The 27,280-nt window shown below is 47.0% G+C and overlaps 1 protein-coding gene across 1 annotated transcript in view; it reads left to right on the top strand.

Annotated features, from left to right (window-relative positions):
- The window catches only part of RP1L1 (RP1 like 1), a 64,387-nt gene extending 38,227 nt beyond the window's left edge, over positions 1-26,160 (top strand). The window contains exons 5-8 of the mRNA XM_042936670.1: positions 13,031-13,658; positions 19,326-19,467; positions 21,005-21,973; positions 22,214-26,160. Coding sequence (XP_042792604.1) covers positions 13,031-13,658; positions 19,326-19,467; positions 21,005-21,973; positions 22,214-26,160 — 5,686 coding nt within the window. The remainder of the gene's footprint in view (positions 1-13,030; positions 13,659-19,325; positions 19,468-21,004; positions 21,974-22,213) is intronic.
- Positions 26,161-27,280: the final 1,120 nt, after the last annotated feature.

The following is a 27,280-nucleotide window of genomic DNA, read 5'->3' as shown; positions in this document are numbered from 1 at the left end:
ACATTTCCTCCCCCAAATAAGGGTGAGTAATGTCACCAAGCAATGTCACCACTCTGGAGAGTCAGGCTCACTCCTTCAAACAAGGCCTCACCCACAAAGTTGCTGTGGGGCTCACCCTGCTCTGTCAGTGCACATCTTCCCACTCCCCCAAAGGGACACTGGAAAGTCTTGGTCCAACTGTCTGCCACCCAAGCACCCCTCTTCCTGGTTTTTCACTCTTTATGTCCCCATTGTACTTAGAGATGCTTTGGAGATTTTTTTAACAATGATTTTCTGCCAGGTGCAGTTCCAGGGTTTGTTTGTCCCTGTGAATTTCTGTTGTGCCTAGACTTAACATCACTTGGGTTGGTCTGCAATTGCCATACACTATTTTCCAGGTGTTACTTTAGCTTAGTGGTTTTCAACACAGGCTGAGAATCACTTGGGGAGTTTTTTTGTTGTTGTTCCCCAAAGAAATTGAACACCATTTTTAAATTCTAAAAAATTGTTAGGATCTCAGGCCAAACCAAAGACTCTGGATATCTGAAGGTGCAGTCTGGGCATCAGTACTTTCAAAAGCTCTCTAGGGGTTATGGGCTGACGGGCTGAATCGTGCCCCCCCCCCCCACATTCTTATGTTGAATCCTAACCCCCAGTACTTCAGAATATGATTATAGATAATGTCTTCTAAGAGGTAATGAAGTTCAGTGAAGACATATAGGTGGGTCCTAATCCAATATGACTGGCAAAGAGGAGGACATTAGGACACAGATGCATATAGGGGGGACACCATGTGGGGACCCAGGGAGAAGGTGGCCACCATCAAGCCAAGGGGAGAGGCCTCAGGAGAAACCACCTCTGCCAACCACTTGGGTCTTAGACTTCAGAACTGTGAGAATGTAAGTTTCTGTACTTGGAGATGCCCAATCTGTGGTACCAGATTACAGCAGGTGGAGCAAATACCCAGGTGATTCAGTTGCACATCCAAGTGCAGCCCTTCGCTAGCCACACTCATGTCCCTCCACCTCCCACCTCCCCAGCAGGATCATAATCTCCCTGAGGCCGGTGGTGGAACTGTACCTTTTGATTCCCTTGGTATAATACCTGGCTATTGACCCATTGGTAACAGCTCATTATATCATAGAACGTGGCTTCTATGTGCATCTCTTCATGGGTTTTTTAAAAAAATGTTTATTTATTTTTGAGAGAAAGAGAGAGTGCATGCACAAGTTGGAGAGGCACAGACAGCAGAAGACAGATGATCTCTGCTGGCAGCACAGAGCCCAATGTTAGGCTTGAAATCACGAACCCGTGAGATCATGACCTGAGCCTGAGTCAGATGCTTAACTGACTGAGCCACCCGAGTGCCCCTCTTTCTGGTTTTTTACTCTTTATGCCCCAATTGTACTTAGAGATGCTTTGAAGTTGTTTTTTTTTTTTTAACAGTGATTTTCTGCTTATCATCTTGGCCACTTTTACATCGACGATTTTCTGCAAAAGGCCTTTTTCTAATCCAGGGAGCCTGACCTTTGTTGGCATGTTTAATATTTTCTCTTATTTTGAGTAAATATCTGATTTTTCTGAACTTTTTATGTGGCCTATGCTTGGTCTACTGGGTTAGATAACTGTCACTGGCACCAATGACTTGCCATTTCCAGTAGGATTTTGAATCTTATTCAAGAATGCTACTGGCCTGGACTAGCTTCCTTCTCTCTGGGCTTATCCTTCTGTTCACTTCTCCTGTTGTGCATGCAGGAGAAAACCTTGCCAAAGGGCTCACTCACCTCCACACACCTTTTGTTGCTCAAGACCATCACACCCAGCAGAGCACTTTTCCCCCCCCCCAGAAATGGGCCATTCAAGAACCACTGGATTTTGCATTTGGAAGTGAATAGAGGTGTCATTTACTGATGGGAAAGTGAGACCCAGAGGTAGCAAGTGATCTGCACACAGTCAGATAGCTAGGCAGCGACCAAGCCCATGTTTGCAGGCTGCCTGTCAAATAGTGCAGAGCTCTTTTCTCTGACCCATGCTGCTACCCTGTAGACAGGCATTTATTTTCCTGGGAAACAATATGGGCATATAGCAAAACCAAAATGCTTCATTCTCCAGAACTTGTCTTGAAGTTTTCTCTCAATCTGTCCTTTATAGCTCTCAAACTTTATATCACATCCTCTTTCTCCACTTGAAAGCCAAAGATGGCCCAGAGTGGTCGGTCATTGCTGCCAGACCTGGTTTCTCCACCTGCTGCTACAGTCGTTGCTAGCCCCCATGCAGGTCACAATGGCCCTTGAAGTTCTGCAACAGGAAGTAGGCAGAAGTTGTTAGACGACAGCTTCAGGTCAATTTTCTAAGGGGTTAACTCAGTTGGTAAGTGCCTCTGACTTTCCCCCTTCCTCTTCCTAAAATGTGGATGGGTGGCAAAGAGAGGAAGTGTGCAGAGCTGGAACAAAGCAAGACAGGGTTCTTAGCTCTGGTTCCTAGCTCTCTACTCTCTGCAGGTGAATGACACGTCAAGAGCAAAGGGCCTTTTCCCAACCAAGCCCCATGACCGAGCTCTAAAGAAGATCTCCTTTTGGACTCCCTACCTGACTCCCACTTGGGGTAGGGCCTCATCAAGGTAGGCTGGGTAGAGTGGATTGGTAGGCACTCTCATGTTTACTTTTCTGAGCTACCTGTATGACTTGGGGTATGGACAAAATGACACAAGAGCTCAGGGGTTGGTAGTAAAGCTGGGGCAAGTGGCTTTGGTGAGCACAGAGCCTGAACAAGCAGAACATTAGTGTTGGGCTGAATGGATTCTGTTCAAACGACAGCAGCCATCTTGTAACTATGAGGGAACTTGAAGAGAGAAGTCAGGAGTAAGTGTAACAAGGCAGAAATGTGGAAATTGTCAGGGACATTCTGTACTGGCTCAAGAGTGTCCATCCCTAGACTTTTTTTTATGTGAGAGAATAAATAGCTACCTTAATTAAAGTCATTTGGGGATGAGGGTCTCTGTTATTAGGAGCCAAATGCAATTTCTGATACTACAGTCATCTTGTTGATGACACCATTTGTTTAAAAGTTGTTTCCTAAGTCAGCTGAGAGTAGCCTCAGTGTCCTAGGAAAGCTCTGGCCATTCTCAACCCCTAGTTCTGCCTTCTTGGCCTGCCCCCAAAGAAGTCTATCCCTTCCTTCTCCCCAGCTTCTGCCCAGTTCCTTCCCATTGATATTTTTAAATTTGATCCTTACTCCATCTCTTTTACCTGAGATTATATGTTTGTTGGATCTCAGGCATCCTTAGTTCATTTCTTAACTGCCTGGGTTTGCCCTGTCTGTGCCCCCCCCCCTCCCCGGCTGTCTCCAGCCCATGGTATCTGTTGGACTCGCACTTTTTTTTGGCTGTTTGTTTCTTCCATGCACTGGCCCATGGGCAGGCAAGCTTTCTGACCTTGGGCTATACTGCCCACTATTTTATTGTTATCTTATTCTTTGCTGACTGTACTCTTACCACTGCATGGTCTCCCAAGAATCATTTATTCTGCAAATATTTGTCAAGCACCTGTGATGTGCCAAGCACTGCCTGGGACAGCAGGGACAGAACCAGAAGCACCTCCTGCCTTCTTCGGAGCTCAGAAACTCCACTTTGCACATTCCACTTTGCATTTTAAGCCCTATAAATCCAGGCCATCTCATTAGCCTGCTTCCCTTGTTGATAAGCTGTCTAGAAAATATTAGCAAGTGTGTGCATGGGAGGTGGGGGGCAGGAACATATTCTAATGCTGTTTGTATTTTTTTAAACTCAGTTTCCAAGGATTTTACTTCCTATGTCAATATCAGGGTTCTTCCCATCCCAACTCTCTTTTCCTGACTTGTCACGAATGTGTCTTTCCTTTATCATCAGGCAGAAAGGGAACTATCTTTAGAAAACTTTTCTCTGTAGCTACAAGTTGAATAAGAGTATCTATATTCACAAACACAATTTATTTCCTTCTTCCTAAATCCCACCACCAGCATATACTGGTCAATCCAGAGCTCCACAGTGTTCTGTCAATTATCCTTCCTCTCCTCAGTTTTCTCATCTCCAGTAACTAGGCAAAGGTTCTTTGTGTATGAAAGACAACATTTTAGTTTTATTCTCTTAGCAAATTTCAATACAATTACAATTCACAAATGAAACAAATACAATGTTATCGACTATAATCACCATGTTTTACATTAGATCCTCAGACCTAGATCAGAAAATTTTAACCTGGACTTTGTGAATCTTTGGGGGGCTTCTATGGGTGGGCTTCAGAGGCCCACATCCCCTGAAATTGTATGCAATATTATGTGCATATAATTATTGGACATGTGGAATATGGCAATGTACTCATTTTTTCTGGGGTGTTCTTCATGGTTTTCACCATAATTTTGAAACGGGAGGGTATTACCTGGACAATTTTGGGAACTAATGAGTCCAGTAGTTTTTCAAGAGGTCTTCACAATTCAAGGTAACTCACTCATAGCATAACATTATGTGCTACCCTTTCCTACAAACTCCTCGTATAACTTCAGTGGCCCTTTAGTTTGTCACCTTCTTTTTATGATTAAAGTAACTGAGCTCAGAGAGGTCAATCTACTCAGAGCCATCAGCTAGTTACTAGAAGAGCCAAGGTGGGCTCATGAGCCTGGGTCCCCCTGGAAGCAGCAAGGACACTCATGTGCCCAAGGGTGAGGACCCAGGTGCAGACGTTCTGCCTCCTTCCCTGCATTATAAGTTTTAGTAGACATAAAACCATGTCTCCTTGCTGTGCCTCAGCCTGTGTCTAACCAAATTTCTGGCACATAGCAGGTCTCAGCATTTGCCTCTGGGTTGCTTTACTGCCATTAATCACAACCACCACTCTTGTTACACTTGCTTTCCCTCTCGCACTGTTGATTTTCTTCCTGAATCCAGCACTCAGAGCCTTGAGCACCTCTAGAGAGGACCTGTTCTGCTCGAGAGCCAGTGTGGTGTTTGCCATCACCCTTCTCCACCTCAGCACCAGATTTGGGAAGTCTCCACCCACCAAATCACCTTTCTCCTCACCACCTCCTTTACATTTTTTCTATTATTTCATTTTACATTTCCTATTGTGGTAAAATATACATAAAATGTACCATTTTAACCACTTTTAAGTGTACAATTCAGCAGCATTAAGGACATTCACATTGCTGTGCAGCCATCACCACCATCCATCTCAACTCATTTTATCTTCCCAAACTGAAACTGCATCCCGAGTAACACAAACTCCCCATCCCTCCTCCTCCCAGCCCCAGCAGTCACCATTCTACTTTCGTCTCTATGAATTTGACTGTTCTGGGTACCTCATATGAGTAGAGTGATACTTATATGATACAAAGGATTATTCCCTTTGTATTTGGCTTATTTCGCTTAACATAATGTTTTCCCTTCCCTTTTAAGGCTGAATTATAGTCATTTGTATGTCTCTGCCACATTTTGTTTATTTGTTTATCTGTTGATAGATACTTGGGTTACTTCTGCCTTTTGGCTATTGTGAATAAGGCTTCTATGAACATGGTATACAAATATCTGTTTGAGACTCTGCTTTCAGTTCTTTTGGGTCCATACCCAGAAGTGAAATTTCTGGATGATATGGTAATTCTATATATGATTTTCAATGTTTATTTTTGAGAGAGAGAGAGAGAGAGAGAGAGAGGGAGAGAGGATGAGGGGCAGAGAGAGAAGACACAGAATGTAAAGCAGGTTACAGGGTCCAAGCTGTCAGCACAGGCCCTGACGTGGGGCTCAAACCCACAAACTGTGAGATCATGACCTGAGCTGAAGTTGGACGCTTAACCGACTGAGCCACCCAAGTGCCCATATATCTTGTTTTTAGAGGAATCGCCACACTGTTCTCCATAGCAGCTAAACGTTTTTACATTCTGACCAGCAAAATCGCCACATTCTTGCCAACACTTGTTTTCTGGATTTTTGATTTTGTTTGTTTTTGATAATAGCTATCCCAATGGGTGTGAGGTGGTATGTCATTGTGGTCCCCTCCTTCTTTTATGAGTCACATTTGCCCATCTGAGCACCATGACATGACTATCAGGTTTTAGTACACTGACTCCCTGATGCTGTTGTCACTTCAAATCAGTAGAAATCAAACTCAAGTAAGCACTGTGGCTTTATCACAACTATGTGTACAACCCATGTGTGGCTCTTTGTCATACTGTATTTCACTGACTTTAATACACAGAGGTTCTCCCATGTTTTAATATCTCTGAAATCAGGATGTATCCTGCAATTAATAGCATGTCTTTGTCTTAGTCTCTCACAATTTCTTTCTTTCTCTCTCTCTCTTTCTCTCTCTTTTTCTTCCTTCCTTCCTTCCTTCCTTCCTTCCTTCCTTCCCTCTTGACTCATAAAATAATGCTGCTCCTTGGGAAACTGAAAGGTGGTGTTGAAAATGGCTCTAGACTCCATACACCCTGTATGGACCCATTGTGGACCTGGAGGAACCTATGAAGGTCTTTAGCTGCCTGGAATATCGGTGGCTCTTATTCTCTCTGGAGGCTACGTGCTGTAAACACTTTTCTCTGGGACATGTACTACTGACGTCATTGTTGTTTCTTTGAGCTGTTGATTGTAATATCAATTAACACTTCAAGGCTTCGGCCACAGTGCTCTCCCTGCTTTCTGCTCACTCCCTCTTAGATCTAGCTCTGGGGTCCTTGCCACTTGTAGTTTTTCTCCTGCAAAGCCCAGCCTCCACCCTGCCTGCAGACTTCACCCTATTTATCCTCTTCCTGAATCCATCACTCTTGCTGCCTGCTCCTGCCTCCAGCTCCTCACCCTGGTATAGCCTGCTTCCAGGACTGCAGACAACACTGTTTCCTCCCCTGCAGGCCCTCCCTTCCAATTCGTCCGCCAGGGCTGTCACCGTTTTGAGCATTTCCTGTGATTTCTATTTTTTTCTCCTTTTGCCCCTTAATCTGTTTTTCCCTGCTTCCCTCCCCCTCCCACACACAGCTGGAATGCCTCCTCTGCTTTCTTGCCCTGCTTCCTCCTGAAATCCCCTAACACCCCTCCCCCATCCTTTGCTGCCCCAAACCAATCCCACAATAGCACTGACTGGTGCTGTGGGCCCTGGGGTTTGCTGGGCCAGAAAAGTGGTTCACCCTCTTGTCTCTGTGCTCACCAAGACTACCCACCATAGCTTGGCAGCTGGGCCCTGAGCTCTTGCATGATCCTGTCTATACGCATGGCAGCTTGGTCACCTGGGAAAGCTGACTCAGAGTCCCCTCCAATACATTCTGCCCATACCTTGGTGAGGTTTTTCCCCAGTGGAAGTGGGGTAGGGAGTCTAAGAAGAGGTCTCTCTTAGAGCTCGGTCATGGGGCTTGGCTGGACAGAAGCCCTCTGCTGCTTGAGTGTCTCTCACCTTATCTTGGCTGCACCCCCTCAGCCACCAGAATTCCTCCCACTGGACCTCAAGCTAGGAACTGAATGTGGAAAGCTGGAAAGCAAGCCTTATTTGCTGTCTTCCAGCTCTGCCCCCTTACTCTCTCTGCCCCTTTCCCCCCACTATTCCTTGCATCCAGAAAGGTCAGGCTCCTCTCTTCTTTTATACCCTTTTAATCAAGTATTGGGGCAAGGGCTGTCTTCCTTCTACCATGACGCAGGTTTAGAATTGTGTGGCCAGTCTGCTTCATGTGGTAAAGAGGACCTAAATGGATTCAGGCCACCCTGTCTCTGGGCCAGGTCTGGAGTCCTTCCTTGCTCGTCTGTTTAGGAGGTCATATCCTCTCCCCCTCCACTTAGGGAGAGAAACCTCATGATTTTACCAGGAGGAAGGCAATGAAGGACAAACTGATATATGCAACTATGTGTATCAGCTGATTATTAATCCTTTGTCCCACATCTGAGGGCCTGTGTTACATTCTCCCCTCTCCAACCCTCACCGGCAGGTAGGAATGAGGCAGTTGTCCCATGTTGGGGGTAGAGTGGGAGGATCTGGGAGGGGCTTGAGGGCCACCCTCCCCACCCAATGGGTCTTCTGAACTCAGAAACCCAGCTTTGGAATCCAGAAAATGCAGGATACTCACTGGTCCTGCTCCCTGGTGGGTCCAAGTCCCTTTCTATTTCAAATGACAGAAACCTCAGCTCAGGAGAGAATTGTTGGCTCACATAACTAAAGAATCTGGCTTTCCAGTTTGGGTTCTGGTTTTAGGCCCTGCTGAATCCAGGGGCTCAACCAGCTCCACCAGTCAACTCATGGCAAGACCAGATTATCGAGGCCTCACTGACACAGGGCCAGTGCCAGGAAGAGGCCACCTGCTCCTGGGAAACCACACGGGCCCCACACTGAAGGTGACCAACTGTCTGGTTAGCTGGGGGACAGGAGGTGGCAAATGGGTCCCAGCATTTGAGGGGGCAGGTTCAATGTTAAAACCAAGACAGTCCCAGGGTGTTGGTTAAGTCTGTTGGTTAAGCATGGGCTCAGGTCATTATCTCATGGTTCGTGGGTTGGAACCCCATGTCAAGCTCTTCAGTGTGGAGCTTGCTTGGGATTCTCTCTCTCTCTCTCTCTCTCTCTCTCTCTCTCTCTCCCTGTCCCCCCTCTCACAATGAATAAATAAACTTAAAAAAATATTAAAAGGTAAATGACATTTAACTTGGTAAATATAGATGAAAAGCATTTCAAGTAGAGAGAACAGCGTGGGAAGAAAAAAAAACCCTGTGGGATTTCCCTCTTTTTAGGGGATGGTGTTGGCAGAATGTTGCATGGGATGTATTTATTACAGGGTTCTGAATGGTCAGGGTTTGCACCTCCTCTGCTCGTTTGCTCTCACTCTCGAAATAAAGCATTAAAAAAAAAATAAAACTAGGCAAGATGTCCCCGGTAAGCTGGGACAGTTGGTCACCTTGGCCTGCAACGACATCTGCTTCTTATTTCCCCACTATTTTTTTCCAGACTGGGATACTGTCCTCCTTTTCTTCACTTACCTGTTCTTAGATCTAACGTAGGGAACCCAAGTTTGCTTTTGCCACTTTTGGCCTCTTAAGCTTCAGTGGAGGGGGACTTTGGGTTCTGCTGTTGAGGTACCTGGTTCCAGAGCTGTGTCTGTGCCGCTTTATCCTCAATCTACCGGCTCCCTAAATAAAGCCATGTCAGATGCACTCCTGGGCGGTGCACCTGCTCCCGCCCAGAAGATGACCCTTCCCACCGCCCCTCACCCCTTCCTCCAAAACTGCTCCTCCCTCTGCAACCTCGCTGGATGAGTAGACAGTGCCACCTCCCACCCAAGTCCCTGAGCCTGAAACCCGAGCGCCACGCAGGACCTCATCCTCCCTTGCAGCGCCCTCCACAGCCCGCCTGTTGGTCACCAGTCCCTCTGGTGCCTTCTCAGCCTCTGCGGGATCAGTCCACAGCAATTGACCTTCACTCACCAATTACCGTCCTGCTCTCCCAGGCCCCATTCTCCCTACTGTTGTCAGAGGGGTCTTTCTAAAATATTAGGATGACATCCTCGAAGGCTCTTCTCGAATTCCCAAGCTTTCTCCCTCTGCTGCAACTTTGCACATACTCCCCCATCCCACATGCCCTGAGCAGAGCAGGGATGGCAAGTGTCTGGTACTTCTCTGGCCCATCTCTGCCTTGATGCTATGGCAACATTGCTAGCTGATTGCAACACACAGGAAGCCTGGACACCTTTCCTCCAGTCCTTCCACCTGCCCACCTGGTTGTTCAGAATTGGCACCAAGGCCATATCTATTTGTCATGCTGGTCCTAACTTCTTCCTTCTCTGGTTAATCCTTAAATTGTCCTTTAGGTCTCAACTCAGGAGGTTGCATGTCACCTCTGTCAGGAAGTCTTCCCTGATTTGCTGTTCCTCTTAATCTGCTTTTGGTCACACCCTGTGTATAATATATCTATATCTATATATCTCAGAACATTTTTTATGTCACATTTTAATGATGTCCTTGCTTGTCACACTAAAATGTGAACTTTTTGAAGGTTCATGAAATGGCGCTGCAATCTTCATATTTCCAGGACCCAGCATGGACCCTGGTACCCACTAGATGCTCAGAAATCTTTGATGGGTACACATATGAGTGAACAAATGGGTGATTGAATGAGTGAATAACCTGGTATGGCCAGGTTGTTTTGAAGGTGAATGAATCAAAAGTTCATTAAGCCTCCTTGAAAAGGAAAATCGATTTGCTTCTCCCTTCCCCGTAGCTGCAAGAGAAGGTCATGCTTCTCAGAGACTTGCCAAGAGATGAAGTTGAACCTGTTTGTTTCAATCAATGAGGCTGGAAAGCAAGCAGTTGCCTCACCTTCCTGCGAGGAGCAGTGTGAGTCATATATACCCTCACCTTTCATAGTCCACATATCTAGGCCACCCTAGGTCCTTCAGCTCATTCTCCTGGGTCCTAAATTTTTTTTCTAACATGTGCCTGTATATGTGTGCATGCACATGTGTGTGTACGTCTGTGTGTGTGTGTTTATGTATATGCAGCATCTTGCCAGTTATTTGAGTGCAGGTACATTCAGCAGGGAATGACCAGTAAGTTCCTTCAGCTTCTTGGTCTCATGTGTGCTTGGTCTCATGCTGGGAAGGAGCCTTCATGGTGAACTGTGACTACTGCTAGCCTGATCTTCGGTACTTAGGATCCATTTCTCTTTTTATTTCAAAAACCCAGTTGGATATTGAGAATTCTAACTCAAAAAGATGTTATTTTCTAGAAGAATGCCAGAAGAAAGGGGCAGTCAGCCACTTGAGCATATGTTGCAATGTTAAGCTTTTGCCTGGGTCTTCAAGGAGTGACAGAAGAGTCTTTGCCTATGCTGCAGGCCAGGTTCTGCTTGAAGGCTCCCCTTTTCACTGCAGAGTTGCTGTCTCAGAGGTTTCCAGAGAGGCTCTCTCTGCCCAGAAATAGGCTGCAAGAAGCAGAAAAGCCCTTGGAGGCAGCAGAATGCTGGGGAACGTGGCAATGCTGGGGGACGTGGTGACATTGAAGAATGCAGTGACAGTGGAGAACACTGACCTTGGGAACATGGTGATGCTGGGGGACACGGTGACCCTCCTTGCCCCTCTCTCAGTCCCTTCGTAAGGGCCAAGAAGGATGTGCATTATTATAAGCGAAAATGGAAACCAAGTAGGAAGAAAAGTTAGTCCTGCAGGAAGACATGCCTGGGTAACAGCTTATGACCACTGCAGGGATGTTTGTGGGAGGTCTAAGAAAGCAGCTTAAAGGGATTAGCTGGGAGGGAGGAGTTTGAAGAACCTAATTACAAAGTTTGTACCAGAGATGAGAGTGGATTAAAAGGCCTCTTTGTGCTCCAAGATTTTGAAAATGAGAGAAGAGTTCTTTCCCTAAGATGAATGTGGATAAATAGAGAGTAAAGGTAAGAAAGGGAGATGGGGGCACCACTGAGCCGTAAGTAGGATTAATGGCTGCAGCAGGGAAGATCATGTTTACTTGCCGTGTGCACATTTATGAGGATCCTGCTATGGTCTGAACCACGTGGAAGCAGGGAAGACTCCTCACTTGGTCATGATTCATCAAGTATCAGCTTACTGACAGGATTGAGTGTTGTTATGAGTTCTGTGAAATATGGGTGTTATTAATTGGTATGTATTTCCTGGGCCCCTGATCTGTGTCAAGCATGGGGCTTGGAGCCCTGGGCAGTACAGATTTGCCTCCCAGGCTTGGGGTACTTGGCCAGAAGGGATACAGGCCCAGAATATTGGAAATATCGGGGGGAGCTATACTGAAAACGGAGGTTGCCCCGGACTAGGGATCTGGTGCAAGCTCCACAAAGGAGGTAAGCCAAGGCAGGGTGCAGAAGGATAGGGGCTGCCATGCAGGGAGAGCCTCTGAGCCAGGCAGCCTGATGGGAGTGGAGAATTTCTGCAGGAAAGAAACAGGAGCTGAGGCTCAAGGGGCAGCCAGAAGCAAGCCTGAGAAGCCCTTTAATTGTGGGGGTAAATGGCCCAAGCTTCTTCTTCAGACACTGGGGAATCAATTGAAGGATTTGGAGCATAGGAAATGTCTAGGTAAAAACTAGGTTTTAGGACAACTTGACTGGCAGGTGCACAGAACAGAGCAGGGTGATCTGGACAGGAAGAACCTGTGGGAGGCTTTTCCAAGGGTCCCGGGCAAGACAATGGGGGTTCCCCTGAGGTGGGAATAGAAATGAACAGTTTGACAAATGGGCTTGATCCTATCAAAGCTAGGCTAAGCCACCAATCTTCCACATCGATAGAAGTGGGCTGGGGTATTCTCCCATAGGGTTTATTACACATCTTCCAAAGACTTTGGAGGGATGCAAGGAGGGGGACATTCTTTTTACATTAATGCAAACATTACCATATAATAAAGAAAAGACACGGTGGCATCCTCTTTGGGCTACAAGTCTCCTCGTCTACCCTCCCATCTCCGAGTGGTTTGTGACCAAGGGATTCTGCTCACCTGGTACCTAGAAGATGTGAATCCAGATTGCTGGGAATCCCTCCAGGGTTACACACAAAACCTTGCACTGAGAGAGCAGGCAAGGTACCCAAGTCTCCTGAATGCCCGTCCCATGTTCTTATGCCTGTGTTATATGGTCTTCTCTTTATTTACCCACCTCTTTAGGAGACAAGCTCTAAAGTATTAAAGGAGTTCAAGGTGGTAGAAGAGGGTAAGAGAAACAGCAAAAGGAAGGAAAGGAAGAAGAATTTATTGATGCTTACTCTATGCCAGGTGTTCTGTATATGTAAACTCAGTTAATCATTATAGTCACTATGCAGAGTGAACATGGCTGCATCTTAGAGGTGAGATCCACCAAGATGAAGATTATGTCATTAACCTCCTGGATATTAAGTGGGGAGTTGGGATTTGAATTTGTATCTGTCTGGTGCCAAACCTTTGGCCTTCCTTCTATTCCTGTCAAAATGGGTTAACCAGCTTCTATGTAGCCGAGTGGAACAAATTTGGGATGGCCAGGAGGCGCCTCTCTAACAAAGGAGCGAGAAATGCAAACTCTTGCAGGTTGCTCTCTGACTCTCCTCTTCCTCTGATCCCTTTCAGCTGCCTCGACCTCCACGCCATGAACAGCACCCTGAGAGATGCCCAGGCCCCGAGCCACCGGGAGTGCCTACTGCCTTCTGTGGCCCGGACTCCCTCTGTCACCCAGATCACACCAGCCAAGAAGATAACCTTCCTCAAGAGAGGGGATCCCCGGTTTGCTGGGGTTCGCTTGGCTGTTGACCAGCGTGCTTTCAAGAGCTTCGGTGCCCTGATGGATGAGCTCTCTCAGCGCATGCCTCTCTCCTTTGGGGTGCGCTCTGTCACTACGCCCCGGGGCCTGCATGGCCTCAGTGCCCTGGAACAGCTGGAAGATGGTGGCTGCTACCTCTGCTCTGATAAGAAGCCCCCCAAAACACCCAGTGGACCAGGCTGGCCACAAGGGGGAACCTCATCTGCTCAGCAGTCAAGGGAATTTGAAAGCCGGGGTGAGGCGCCAGGAACATCCTCTTCCTGCAAGGGTCCTAAGGCCCCAAGAAGGATAATGCTGATTAAGAATGGGGACCCTAGGTTCCAGAAGACAGTGGTTCTCAGTCACAGAAATACAAGGAACCTGACGGCCTTTCTCAGCAAAGCCTCAGATCTTCTGCACTTTCCTGTGAAACAGGTGTATACGACCAGTGGAGAAAAGGTAGGCTGTCTGGGTGTGATATTTCCTCTAAAAAGTTCTTTGGCCCTCAGATCGAAATACTTTGATGGAATGGGGAAGTTATCCCTTAAAATGAAGCACAGATTGCCCTGCTATTAATTAAAGGTGAATAGAGACATGCAGTCAAACAAGCAATTATTATTTATATTCTGGCTACCATTTAGTGAGCACTTAGTAAGTGCCAGACACCAGGCCTTGCACATTTTTATTATTTCCTCATCCACTCCTTCTGTTATCCAATCCCACCTATTTCGGTGAGAATTCAGTGCAGAACATGAAAACTACTCAAAGTACCTTTAGCAGAAAGCAATCTAATCCAGGGCATCAGGGGATTTCTAAATCTTTAAACAATTGGAGGCATGAGCTCTGAGCTGGTCTGCAGGAAGCTACTACCCTGATTGAAGCTACCGTGATTATTGAATTGAAGAGTACTTCTCTGCAGTGGCATCCAAGTTTGTAAAGCTGGGATCAGGAAACTGCCACAGCTGCATGTTGACATTCTTGACATGCAGGAAAACTGGGGTGCCGAGTCCAGACACTGCTGTCTGGGCTACTGTAGCCGTCTGGTACCCACACATTTGCTTTGCAACAACAACAACAAGAATCAAGAAGAGATAGTGTCTGTCTCACTTGCTTTCCCAGACTTGATCAAGTACATCTAATTGATGGAGAACCCAATCTTCATACAGTCCTAACTTTAAAGAAGGCTAGTGAATGTAATTTTTGCCTTTCCAGATTCTGCAGAACATAAATGTGCACTGTAGGTGGGCGTGATGGGGGAAGGAGGTGGATTGATCTAATCCACAGTCTCCCCATAATCCACTCCTATCACTATTTAACACCTGTATATACTACTCTGCCACTACTTAAATTTATAAGCAGCATCTACAGCAGCAGGTTCTCACCTAAGAATGTAGCTGTCTTTCCTACAGTCAGAACATATGCACTTCCTCCCCAACTCTGAGTCACATCAGGGTCACATTAGAACTGTACCATCCATCCTCTGGGCACAAGCCCACCTTGTAGCCTCTGTGTTAAGATTTAGCTATCAAGTCCACAACCACCAAAATACCTTGTATAAAGTGCCAGATGGAGGCAAAGGCAAAACATAGAAAATTGTTTCACACCTACCAAAGCTGTGAAGAAAACCAGGTTATCTACTGCAAGGCCATTGATGGTATTAGGTTTCCTTCTACTGTCCATTTTGTGTGTTCCCTCTGACCTCTGCCAGCACCTCAGCTTAATGTGGTTATGGATGTGGTAGAGTGACTGAACCATTTCTACAATCTAAATTACGGTGCATTTACTATTTGCTAGCATGTGCTGTATCTTTCCTGTGGACTCTGAGCCCTTGGAGGTTCTTCATGAACTGCTGGGTTAACTTTTACCACTGAATATGACAGCTACAGAAAGCACCCAAGGGATTCCCTGAGCAATAGATGACTTTTCCCCAATCCTATTGCATTACAGCAGCCCTATTTCCCCTTGATAATCAGAATCAATCATCCCATTCAACACAGAAACCCCCTTGTTGCCTTGTGGTTCATTGTTGCAAGAATCACCATATGGCCAGGTAAGGGATCCTTTAAACTTTCAACTGCACTGTCTCAACTTTCAACTTCACTGACCCACTGTTGTGTCTCCTGGTTGGAACATTTCCCCTTAGATTCAGAGACTTCCAAACTAGCAGAGACTGAAGTTGTTGGAATGGGAAACAAAATGTTTTCAGTTAGGTCATAGGTGTAACAGTGAGAGGAACTGCTCTCATTCCCACCTTTAATTTCCAGGCACTGTTGCCTATGGAGAAACAGCACTATACTGTATATTGGTTGCCAGTCAAGAGCACGTATAACATCCTGCAAGACAATGCTTCAACATCGTAAAGTGATACCTTTCAGCTGGTGCTCAAACTGAGCCTCCCGTAGAATGATCCACTGTTCTATAAGTTATAGCTACTTTGGGGCAATGGTATATATGTCTACACAGTGAATTAAATGTGTGTTAGTGCATTGGCTCACTTCTTTTGCTATAAAATCAGTTCTTTGGATAGAACTAATCTTCATGGATTATGGCAATGATGAGTAAGGTATTTAGTAAGTCCAAGGATGGTGATACTAGAAGGATGCTGGGAAGGAAGAAAATATATAAGCAAAATCAGTGTCTTTTCCAATGAGTACACATTTCCATCATGGGGGGGGAGGGGTGGGTTCAATGTTATTATCTTCACAAGAGATGGCTGGCTGAATACCTCAAGGTATGTTGCAAATTGCAAGTATTTTGGCATAAGTTTAGCATGGATCTCTGTTCTTGGCAGATTGGAGCCTCAGCAGAGTTGGCAGTCAGATCCACATGAATAAGGTAGTTTATGTTTCTAGTTCATGTTTACTTTGCCACTTTGTTTGAGCCAATTGAGCACAACTTGGGGTGGTTGGAGGAAGATAATGACTAACATCCATTGTACAGGTCATTTGTCCACATGATTATAACCTTCTGGTGAGCATACAATGGGACACAAATGTTCTCACTCTCTGGGCGCAGATTCCTCTCCAGAGTTCCTTGTCACTAAGCCTCCAGTCCTACTCCTTCCAAGTCCCTGATTCTCATATTGAACTGCTAATCACTGCCCATAAATTGCCATAGAACCTCCTTCCTTTGCTCCTTCCATGAAAAGTAGCCAATCAACAACATTGTTCCTTGTACTTTCCTTCACCACTGCCCTTAATGCCCCCCTAAGTGGGTCTGTCATGCTGCAGTGGTCAATTTTTGACTTGTGTCAGCATACCCTGTGAAACCATCTGAAAGCCAGAATCAAATATTTTCATCTTCAGTTAACTGGTCATAGGGAACTTCCCCAGGAAGTTGTAGGTGTGTGGGGAGGAGAGATGGCAATGCAACAGAAGCACGTGAACTGAGAGTGTGGTTCATGCAATTTACATATGCCTTCAGTGCAAACATCTGGAGCCTGATATAGTACATGTCACCACCACCTGATGATGGAGTGCTGCTTTGACATACCTGCTTTGTGGCTTGATGGATCATACAATAACCATTTCATTTGTATTTCAACAACTAGCAGAATCAGTTTCTGCATCTGATGTTTGACTACAAGAGGAAAAGATTCTTTTACAGTAGTAGTAGAAGCACCCAGGTCCTCTGGCCATCCCAGAACTGAGAGCTTAGACCTTAAGCTTGCCATTCTCTCTAAGTCAGAGAAGTCAGCCTACTCTATAATCCTTTCAGCCCTCATTATCAAGGCAGCCAGGGATAGTCAAAATCCTGCTCTCAGTAAGCACTACATTCTACTATCAGAGGTGATCATTCAAGAATCTGTTTTACCACTTTGTGCCATAGGCCACCAGTGTCCCGTTGTAACCAGATTATCACTGCCTTTAAACCCAATCAGGTCAGATAATCAGATAACTAATCCTAGATTCCCATTCTTGAGTGTCTATTGCATGTAACAATCTCTGATACTGCACTTTTAATAAGCTATGATTCAGTACAGGAAACAAAATCCTCTGTAGGTATCGTAAGCACGAAGAAATTATACACAGAGAGTTTTGTGTTTAAAGATTGGGAAGCTGCAGGAGCATACATTTGATTTCTGGAACTAGTTCCGAGAACATCATTGACCTATATGGGTAGATACCTCTCACACAATCAAGCAAGTGGGTTTTTGGGGGGCTGTCACTAGAATAATTGAGTTCAGTATCAGCTCACCACTGCTGTGGTCCAGAATCAGGCAGGTGATATGCCACTACTGTCTATTGGTATCCAGAAAGCTGGTGACTAGGTACTGGAACAATGAGTGTGACTTTTGCCATCTCAGCTGCACATGCTCCTTTGTACCTTTGACTTTTTTTTTCTTGTGACAACAATCAAAATAAAAAAAAAGATGGCCTCTGCTTCATTGTCATTTTCCATACCTTGTACAAGTGCATCTAATCGTTGGAAACTATTTCGTGGTTAGAATTATAGCTGCAAAGGAGTCTAGGGAGCTTTGTATGCTCTGCAGTACTGGAAATTATAGCAGAAAGAGTAAAATAGATATTGACTAATTTAGGACATGACATCTGCACAAACTCATGAGGAGGTTAATGTCATTCTTTTATTTGCATGGGTAAGAAAACTGGGGCACAGAGGCTAAGTAGTTTGCTCATGGTTGCATGGCTGGCAAATGATACAGTCAGCATTGATGATTTAAGAGTCATCATGTAAGAAAACTTTCAAGTTATGGCACATTGCTATGTACTATCATATGCTACATGCAGAGTACACAGAGAAATAAGTCTAGGTCCCTGCTTTCAATTAGCTACAGTTTAGAGGGAAGGGTGAGAGGGAGAGGTACAAACATAAGTTAGTTGGAGAAAAAAATATTAGTGTAATTTCATATAGAATTACTGCAGAACTATTAGAGTTTCTGTTAACAAAAGGATGTTGTATCTCCCCAGCGCAGGCTTGGGTCATAACTCAGTTTTCAGGTCCTCAACTGGATTAACACTCTCAATAACTCTCCTTTTGTGTGTGTGGATCCTAAACCTCAACCTCTTTCCAGAATGGGAGCATCATTTAGGACTCAATTATTTTTTTCCCCTTAGAAAAGTCTGATTTCCTAGAAACATGACTACATCTATAAATTGATAGACTTGGGTCATGTTTGTATTTTTGTGATTGACTAGAGCTCCAAATCAACCAAGAAATGTACCCAGTAGTTTGAAACAAACTTCTAATTAACTAGGTTGAAAGATCTGATGTACAGCTAATTTAATGTCATTTGTGGAGACAGGATGCAAAAGGTCTTTTTTTTTCCATTTCCTTGTTAATGAACATACCCTTCTAATTTGAGAAAATAAAAAAGAACATATAAAGCCCTTTGAAGATGAAACTAAATACCCCAACACTGCTACTTACAATATAATGTCATAAATAGTGCAACGTCTCACATACGCAGGGGCCTCAGGCCCACGTGAGATTTTTCTAAAAGCAGGGTCCTGTTTCCTGGAATGCAATATTGCCTGATAGGTACCCAGCCCAGGATGTCCTGGGGTGGGTGGGAAAGGATGACACAAGCCTCTGGGCAGGAGCCTAGAAAACCAATGGAGAAGCCTGGAAGAGAATGACTACCTGTAGAGAGAACAGCCTTGCCCTTTTCCACTCCAGAAGGGTTGAAGGGTTCAAGATTATATTGGAAAGCACAGATAGGACCCAGGAGAGAACTCTGTGTGGGAAAAGAGTGAGATAGTAAATCAGATCTCCATAGGGAAGATGTAGGACCTTCTGGTTGCTTTAAAAAAATACGTATTCTGGAGGGTGCAAGTGCAAGCAGGGAAGTGGGCCAAAGATTTCTTGAAATGTTTCCCACCTGAGACATCCAGAATAGTCCCTAAACCACAGGCCTCATTCAAGGTGGAGGGAGAGGGTGTAGGTAGAAAGGAAGGTCATAGTGGTAGGACCTCAGGCCCTAGCTAGTTATGGAGGTATTATGGCAAGTGGATAGGATCCTTTCCTTGAATCAGAATTCTGGGGTGAGATGTGCAAACCTCAGGAAAGGTCCAGTGTGAGGGGATTTTTCTGGTACCTATGTCTCCTCGGGAAGAAGGTGGGTTTTGCAAGCTAGGCTTCCTAAAACTCAACACTCTCCTTCTTCAGGTGGACTCTTGGAACGGTCTACTGCACAGCCCCTCGGTGCTAGTATGTGCTGGTTATGAGTCCTTCAAACCTCTGGCAATGGAAGATTCCAGAAGATATGGGATTGAAACTTTATCTGGGCAGACTTCAAGAAATAAAACTGGTGAGTTAGTTTTGGAGTTTCTTCAATTTTTCACTGGATAGTGGTTCAGTAGGACTGGGAAGATATCCCTTCCAGATAATTTTAAAAACCTGCCTTTTGGCCCTAATTTTGGAGTATCCTAGTTGTTTTGGGTAACTCTTGCCTTTTCCTCTTTATTATCATCATCAACCTTAATCAGGCTGAACATTTGACTGGGGTATGGAGAAAGGAGTCTGGTATTTAAGAAAACAGGAATTAGGAGATCTTGCACTTTAAGTTTCCAGGATCTAAAATAAACTTTATTAAGGACCATGGTGGGCATGACCATAGGTGTGCGGCATTTGCATCTTTCAAGAGTCATGACTTCCTTAGACAACAGTGGAAGCCAAATGACCTAAAACTAATGATAACCATCAATCATGCATCCATTCATCAGTCTATACATCCAACTGTATATCCCTCCAAAAAGCTTACTATTTCCAGAGTCAAAGGGTTGTTATTTAAAAAACACATTATTTTAAAAGTATAACAACTGTAGATTGAAATTTCAGCAACATTATTGGAATAGAAATGGGCAAATTTGGTGAATAAACAAAATAATATCCATTGTGAAAATCTGTTAAGAAATGACAATAATGATTTTGGTGATCGCTGCATGCCAGGTGCTAGAGGTACAAAGACCTATTAGCCACAGACCCCCCTTTGGAGGAGCCCTCAGTCTCATTAGGTGCTTATGGAAGAGGAAAGCTTGGAAAAACCTTCCGTCCAGATGGACTCAAGTGGGGAGATCTGTTCTTTTGCTGGCTGTAGCCTCAGCCCCCACTAGTCTTTTCCTTTTGCCATGCATTAGTTCAAGAGATGAAATGAGAAAGTAATAAGGGCTTTATTCTTTTTTGGTATCCCTTCTTTCTTCTCTTTCTTTCTCTTTTCAAGGCTAGGGTGCAGGGTTGACTATCAGGACTTGCTATTGTGTGTCCAGGTCTTTCCTTGAAATCATGGATCAACCCCAAAGCTTGATGAGTGTTAGGATGATAAATCACTCTTAATAATTGAAAAGCATTTTACAGTTTCCAGTCAGGCACCTGTGCAGCAGCTTATTGATTTTGCTTTCTGTGTTGGGGGTGGGCATGAGCAGGGCCAGGAATTAGCTCTGGGCACTGCTGCTCTGCCTACCAACTCTGCTATCTACCAAGAACCTACTTTGTGCTAGAACGTCTACAGAAAGTTTTATAGGCACTGCCTTGCATCATCAAAACAAACCTGTTATTCTTATTTTACAACTCAGTAAAGAGGCTCTGCCAAAAACTACACAGTAAGGAAGTGGCAGAGTTGAGATTGAATTCAGACTTCAATTTCATCTCACTAGGCTTTGCTGGTTCACAAACTGCAGACTGGATATTCATTCTAGAGTGGTTTCTGCCCTTACTTTGTGTTTTGGGAGGTGGTAGGGGTGTTGAGGTGATGAAAGGCTCATGGCCAGCCTTTATTCTCTTACTCTGAAGCTCCCCCTAGTAGCTCACTGTCTTTCCTCTTTTTTCTTATTTTTATTATGTGCCAGGAAGCTGGGGGCCAAAGGCCAAGCAGAGTGTGATCCACTCAAGGTCCAGGTCGGGCAGTCGGCCACGGCGGTTTTCCTTGCTGTCGGAGAGGTCTGGTCTCAGTGACCCCCCAGTGTCCCTGCATCACGCCCAGATGGGCCCTGCTTCTGAAAGATATCCTCAGGACACACCCACCCAGCTTGGCCCATTGGTGGCCAGTGATGATGTTGAGAAAAAGGTCCACATGAATGAGGATGGCAGCCTGTCTGTAGAGATGAAAGTCCGTTTCCACCTACTTGGCGAGGATGCACTTCTGTGGTCCAGGAGGGTGGGGAGGGCCAGTGTCCTCACGGCAGCCAATGGAGAGGTCCCTGTTCTGGGGGAGGTGGATCCCCTCCACTGTGTGTGTGAGAGTCACCCTGGGGGCTCCTCGGAACCTGGAACACAAGGACTAGGGACCTGTGAGGCAGGATGTGAGAAAGCCCTTGGCCGAGGCCGGTGGAAGCCAGGGTCTAGATATGAGATATGGATGAACCCCCTGTACTCTGCCCAGGAAGAGGGGATGGCCTCTCAGAGGAGATCCAGGTTGACCCAACACTCCTATTCCAGGAGGCCCTGGAGCCAAGGAGTCACCGGAAGGAAACGAAGCAGGAAAGACAGTGTCAGCCCTGACTCCAGTGACAGACCCCCCAAAGACTCTGAGCCCAACTCCTCCTGCTGCTCTAGGTCTCTGGAGGGCAGCGTGGACAGCTGTGACCTACATGCGGCCTCCGGGGCTGCCTCCCAGACAGAAGCAGGGAGGGAAGCTGGCAGCATGTGCAGGACTAGTAAAGACCCGGGTCCACAGGGAACAGGGCAGGACAGAGAGCACCATAGATGCCTGAAGCAGCAGAGTGGAGGCACGGCAGGTGCTACTTGTGAGTCCTCAGAGAGTGCTGGGTCTCATGAGGAGTCCAGTGAAATGGGTGAGCAGCACCAGGGCTGCCTAAGCAAGACAAGTGTCATGACTACTTCCCGGCCAAAGGCCACTCAGAGGAAAGGCTCCAGTCCTCCCACGGTGAGTCCCTCATCTTTGAGGAACAAGGACTCACAGGCAGAGGAAAGTAGACAGGGTTCCAGGTGCCCCCAGGCTAGGGGTAGGTCTGGGATGGGATCGCCCCTGGTTTCAGATCAATCTGGCTCTGCGGATACTGCAGAAAGCTGTTCTCTGCCTTCTGCCTGTGCCTCAGTCCCAGGCAGAAGAAAGCAGGAGGGCAGATCCAGGGCTGTGTCCTCTCCCAGCATTTCCAGCCACAGCCGAGGGGCCCGGATAGACCACCCCAGGCGGCACCCCAACCGAAGGGACATCTACTGCCCGCTTGACTCAGCTGTTCCCAGGCAACTGCCGGGGCCTTCTAGTGGAGGCAGGGCCTGTCCAGATAACCCAGCACCACACCTTTCTGGAAGCTCACCTACTGCCAGGAACCAGGCTTCCTGGGACGCAGGGCCTCCCTCCTCTGCCTCTCTTCATTCCCAGGATGTACAGGGGATTAGCAGTGCTCTCATGACCCCTGTGAGCAATTCTGACTGTACTTCCAATTTCTATCCCCCATACTCTCCCTCTGCTGAGACTGAAGGTCACTCTGAGCTCAGGGCACGGTCACCAGCTCCCTCACCTTCCAACACATCAGACCCTTTGAGCATCCAAGCTGATGGCCTGGACAAAAAGGCAGGGAATGACCTTCCCAAGCCTTCCTGGCCTTTAGTTCCACCAGTTGGAGAGCCTGAGGGAGGGATGCCAGGAGCCCACCGAGACTGCTGCTGCTCACCAATCAGCACACCCCTGTTCCATGAGACCCCCAGTGATAACACTCAGACCCTACAGACCTCCCAGCCATCAGGCAGCCAGGGGCCCTCCTCTGAGGTCTCCTTGGTATGCAGCAGGTACTGTCCCACCCCCCCGAGGACATGGCCTTTTGTCAAGAAACACCCTTCAGGCAGCAGTAGCCTTGGTGCTGACTGGGAGCCAGACGGGAGAAAGCTGGAGGAAGAAAAGCTAGATGCACGGCCCCCACGGCCCCCGGGGTCTCAGTCAGGGGCCATGGGGAAAGCAGTCAAAGCCTTGAGAAAGGGCAGCTCTAGCTGTGGTCCCAGGTCTGGGAGAATGTTACAGGGGAAGGTTGCTGGTGGAGGGGAAAGCCTGGAGGAGCAAGAGGAAGATGGCAGAATGATGCTGGGTGCCCTACCCCGAGCCTCACCAGATGCTGTGGTCCGTGAATGGCTGAGCAACATCCCGGAGGAGCCCATACCCATGAAACGTGAGACGGTGGATGAGAGTACAGTTGTGGTGGGGGGTGATCCAGAAGGCCCCAAGGAGGACAATGCTGACAAACATTCCCAGGAAGGTCTAGGGGAGCCAGTTCTGGCCAGACAACTGTCCCATGAAGGGGTCACCAGTGAAAAAGCAGAATCAGATGGTGCCCTCCCAGTGACTAGTGATGCTCATTCCAAGTCAGGAGAGGGCCATCCTTGTAGCAGAGTTTCAGAAGTCCCCAGGGAGACTGGATCAGGCAAAGGAATGGATGTGGACTGTGGTGTGGGCCAGTGTGTGCTTCCTCACAAGGTCTCTGCCTCCATACAGATCATGAAGGTGCTGATGGGCTCCAAGCAGGGCCGGCCCAGCAGTCTGCCTGAGGTGTCCAGTACAGTGGGCAGGAGGCTTAGCCACTCTGCCCGGGCCCTTATCACCTGTCTTGCTGGGCTCCACTTCTTTGATGAAGACCTTAGGTCTCCTACTGACAAAGTGAGGTTCACAGAGTCTCCTCGGTACCAGGAGCTCCTGAGCACCTTCCAGGCTCTATGGCCAGGGTGTGGCTGCAGGCAAGGTGAGCTGGATTCTGGCCTCTGGGAGCTTGGCTGGTGCAAGGCTCTGCCAGGCCTCAGGTCCCATGTCATGACTGAGGACTTCACACCAACGTCCTCATCTGGTGTGGATGTTGGCAGTGGCTCCGGAGGCTCAGGGGAGGGCCCTGGACCCTGTGCCATGGACAGCGCCCTGGTCGCTGAGAGGATAGAGCTGCCCTTGAAAATCCCCTCCCAGAGGCCTGATTCTAGAACCTCCAAGAACCAAGAGGATCCAGAAAAACAACAGTCCAGTGTTTCTACAGCCTCTTCAAACTCCCAAGAATGGGCTTGTGCCACCAGGAAAGACAAGGAAGAAAGAAACAGTGGGGAGCAGGTGCTGGGCAGTAACCTGGATCAAGTAGTTGAAAACACAATGCAAGAAGAGGAGGTACAACTAGAGAAAGTTGAAGAAGAAAAAGAAATAGCAAAACTGCCAGGAGAGGGTGTCCAAGGATCTCCAGAAGAGGGAAGAGTCATGGGACAAGAATTGTCAGAGGCTGACTCTGACGATGGGGAAGGTGCACAGGAAGATAAGAGTGTGCAGGAAGAGGAAGCAGGAGGAGACCCTGCCTCCACCACACTTTGCCCTCCAGGGACAAGAGAGAAACCACCAGAGCCCCCTAGGAGCCCTAGCAGGAGGGATCCAGATGCCAGCGAAAGTCAGAGTGGCCCCAACAATGAGCCTGGCTTGGAGAAGCCACCCCAAACAACTGAGACAAGCCATGAGCAAACCCAGACCAAGTTCTTGCAGGGGCCTGGGGAGAAGAGCTCTTCTACAGCCTGCAGAGTGTCCCTGGATCCTGACATCCTCTGGGTGACCAAGTTGCTAAAGAGGATGGAGAAAGCTTTCATGGCTGACCTTGCCAGAGCCACAGCCGAGATCCGAGCCCGCTGGAGCCTGCAGAGCAATGACCTTTTGGACCAAATGGTGGCAGAGTTACAGCAGGATGTGGGCCAGCGGCTCCAGGATAGCACTGAGAAAGAACTCCACAAGATCCAGAGCCGGGCAGCGGGGAGGATGCCAGGGCCAGCGAGGGAAGCCCTCAGGTGGGAGATGTCCCTGCAGACAGAGCAGCGCAGGCATCGTCTCCGGGACCTGCGCAACCTCTCGGCTTTCTCCGAGCAGGCTCGAAGCCAGGGGCTCCTGTCCTTCCCTGTGGAGGATGTGCCAACCCTCCATGGAGCCCTGGGGACCTGGCTGGTTGGGGAGCCTGAGGGGGAGGAGTTTTGTCCCTGTGAAGCCTGCATGAGAAAGAAAGTGATCCCTACATCCCCGAAAGGCACAAAGGGGGTAACCAGTGCACCCATCAAAAAGGCCTTTGACCTGCAGCACATTCTGCAAAAGAAGAAAGGAGGGTGTGCTAATGGGGAGGCAGCAGAGACAGTCCCAGAGAAGAGAGAGATGGAGCTTCTCCAGGGGGACGCCTCAGGGATAGGGACTATTGACAATGAAGGCCTGGAGCTGGGGTTAGGCCAGGATTCTGGGACAGAGGAGGGGGGTGAGGATGAGAGCAGCCAGAGCCTTGGCAGGGATGGAAACCCCCAAGTGGGAGAGGAGGGTGAAGTTTCTCAGAATGGAGAAGAGAAAACAGATCCCGGGCAAGGCAGTGTCTTTGAGGGAGTGGGCAGGGAGGAGCAGGGCTTTGGTGAGAAGGATGAAAACACAGAGAAGGGCTCTAGAGCTGAAGGCAGTTTGGAAGGTGAAGCCTGGGGAGAAGGTGACCAAAGTCCAGAGGGACAGAATGATGGTGCTGTAACTACAGAGGGAGACAGGAAGCCAGAGTCAGTGGGAGGAGATCAAGGTGAGAAAGAAGGTAGCTCACAAGCTGTCTGGGTACAGGGCCAACAAGGTGAAACTTCTGGAAACAGCAGCCCAGACCAAGAGGGGAAGCCAGCAATGCTCCCTACCCCAGATGGAGACACCCCCTGCCAAAGGTCAGGCTGGAAAGCAGGCCTTGCCTCCTCCAGCACCTTTTCTCTGGGAAATTGCTCTCAGCTCTCTCAGAAAGGCTCTGAAGAAAAGCCTTCGAATGGAGACATGAGGAGCATCGAAGATGAGTCCAAGGGAATCCCCAGTCCAGAGAGAAAAGTCACAGGCATGTATCCAGAAAGCTCCACTTCTGAGCAAGAAGTGGCACCCTTGGGCCCAAGGACTCCAGAGCAGGAGGTAGGTGAGGCCTCTGGCCTAGAAGCTGAGAATGTAATTGAAAGTCTCTCTTTCACAGAAATGAGGTCTAAAAACCTCACCAAGGACAGGACAGATGGCTTTGGCCAAGATGACTTAGATTTCTAGAGATCCAGCTGCAAGGTGGTCACAAGTCTGTTTTTATTAGTAGTTTGTCTACAAATCTGAGCGTGGCTGGGTCCCCTACAGATGCACAGAGAGCATGGAGAACGATCAGGGCTTGCCAAGGACATGGTCATACCACGCTGTCCCTGGGTTCTAAATTCTGGAGCTTCCCAAGGCCTCCCTGGCCAATCCCATGCACGTTGTGAAGAAGGCTTATCTCAGACCTGCCCTGTTACCTGAGGGCCACTGGACTCTTCCATTTTCCTGTTTGAGTCCAAGAAGATGGACCTGACTGGAAATGTTCCAGGAGCATTTTGTTTATGTGTTTGTTTTTTGCTCTCATTCTTTTGCCTATTGATCTCCAGTTATTTTTCTCCTTGGCCTCTCTTGGCATTCACCTCATTTGACTTTGAGGTGCTTTTTTCTAATCTTGAATGTATTTGGCGACTCTGCAGATGTGAATACTTGGAAAAAAATGAATAAATTCAGGGTCATTGGACAAAGTTTGTTCTCAGCCCAAAAGTCCAAGTGTATTTCCTTAATTCGTATGTATATATATTCATGAATATATATATTGGTAATGGAAAAATACAGAAAATGCAAAAAGAGCAGGAAGAAAGAAAAGTAGTCACCCACAGTCCCATCACTCAGAGTTGACTCATGTTAGCATTTTGATACGGCTCCTTCCCCTTTTATTCCTAGCCATTTGATAATTGAGCTCATCATTATATGCTCCTTTTTTTTTTGACTTAACAGTATAAGAATTTCCTGTATTTATCTCAAAATCTTAATAAAACTATTTTTTCATAAAACTATTTTTAATGCCTAAATAATTTATTATGCAAATATAAAATACTTCACCATTTCCTTTCCCTAGCATGGACCATTTAGATAGGTTTCATGTTTTTTTCTTAACCTTTTCCCTCCTGAACTGTGCATGATTTCTCTAGAATAGATTCCCAGGCATGGAATTAGCCAAAACTACCAGCTTTTTTGAGGGTTTGATATCTTGCTGCCAAATTGCTTCTCTAAAGGTCTGTACTAATAAACTTCACCTGGCCCACCACTCAGTCATCAGTGTTTGGTATAGCCATTAAAGATGAGAACTCTTTTGCTAATTTTA

This window comes from Panthera leo, chromosome B1 (genome assembly GCF_018350215.1).
Source record: "Panthera leo isolate Ple1 chromosome B1, P.leo_Ple1_pat1.1, whole genome shotgun sequence".
NCBI classification, from domain to species: domain Eukaryota; kingdom Metazoa; phylum Chordata; class Mammalia; order Carnivora; family Felidae; genus Panthera; species Panthera leo.
This window is presented reverse-complemented; position numbering and strand designations above follow the sequence as displayed.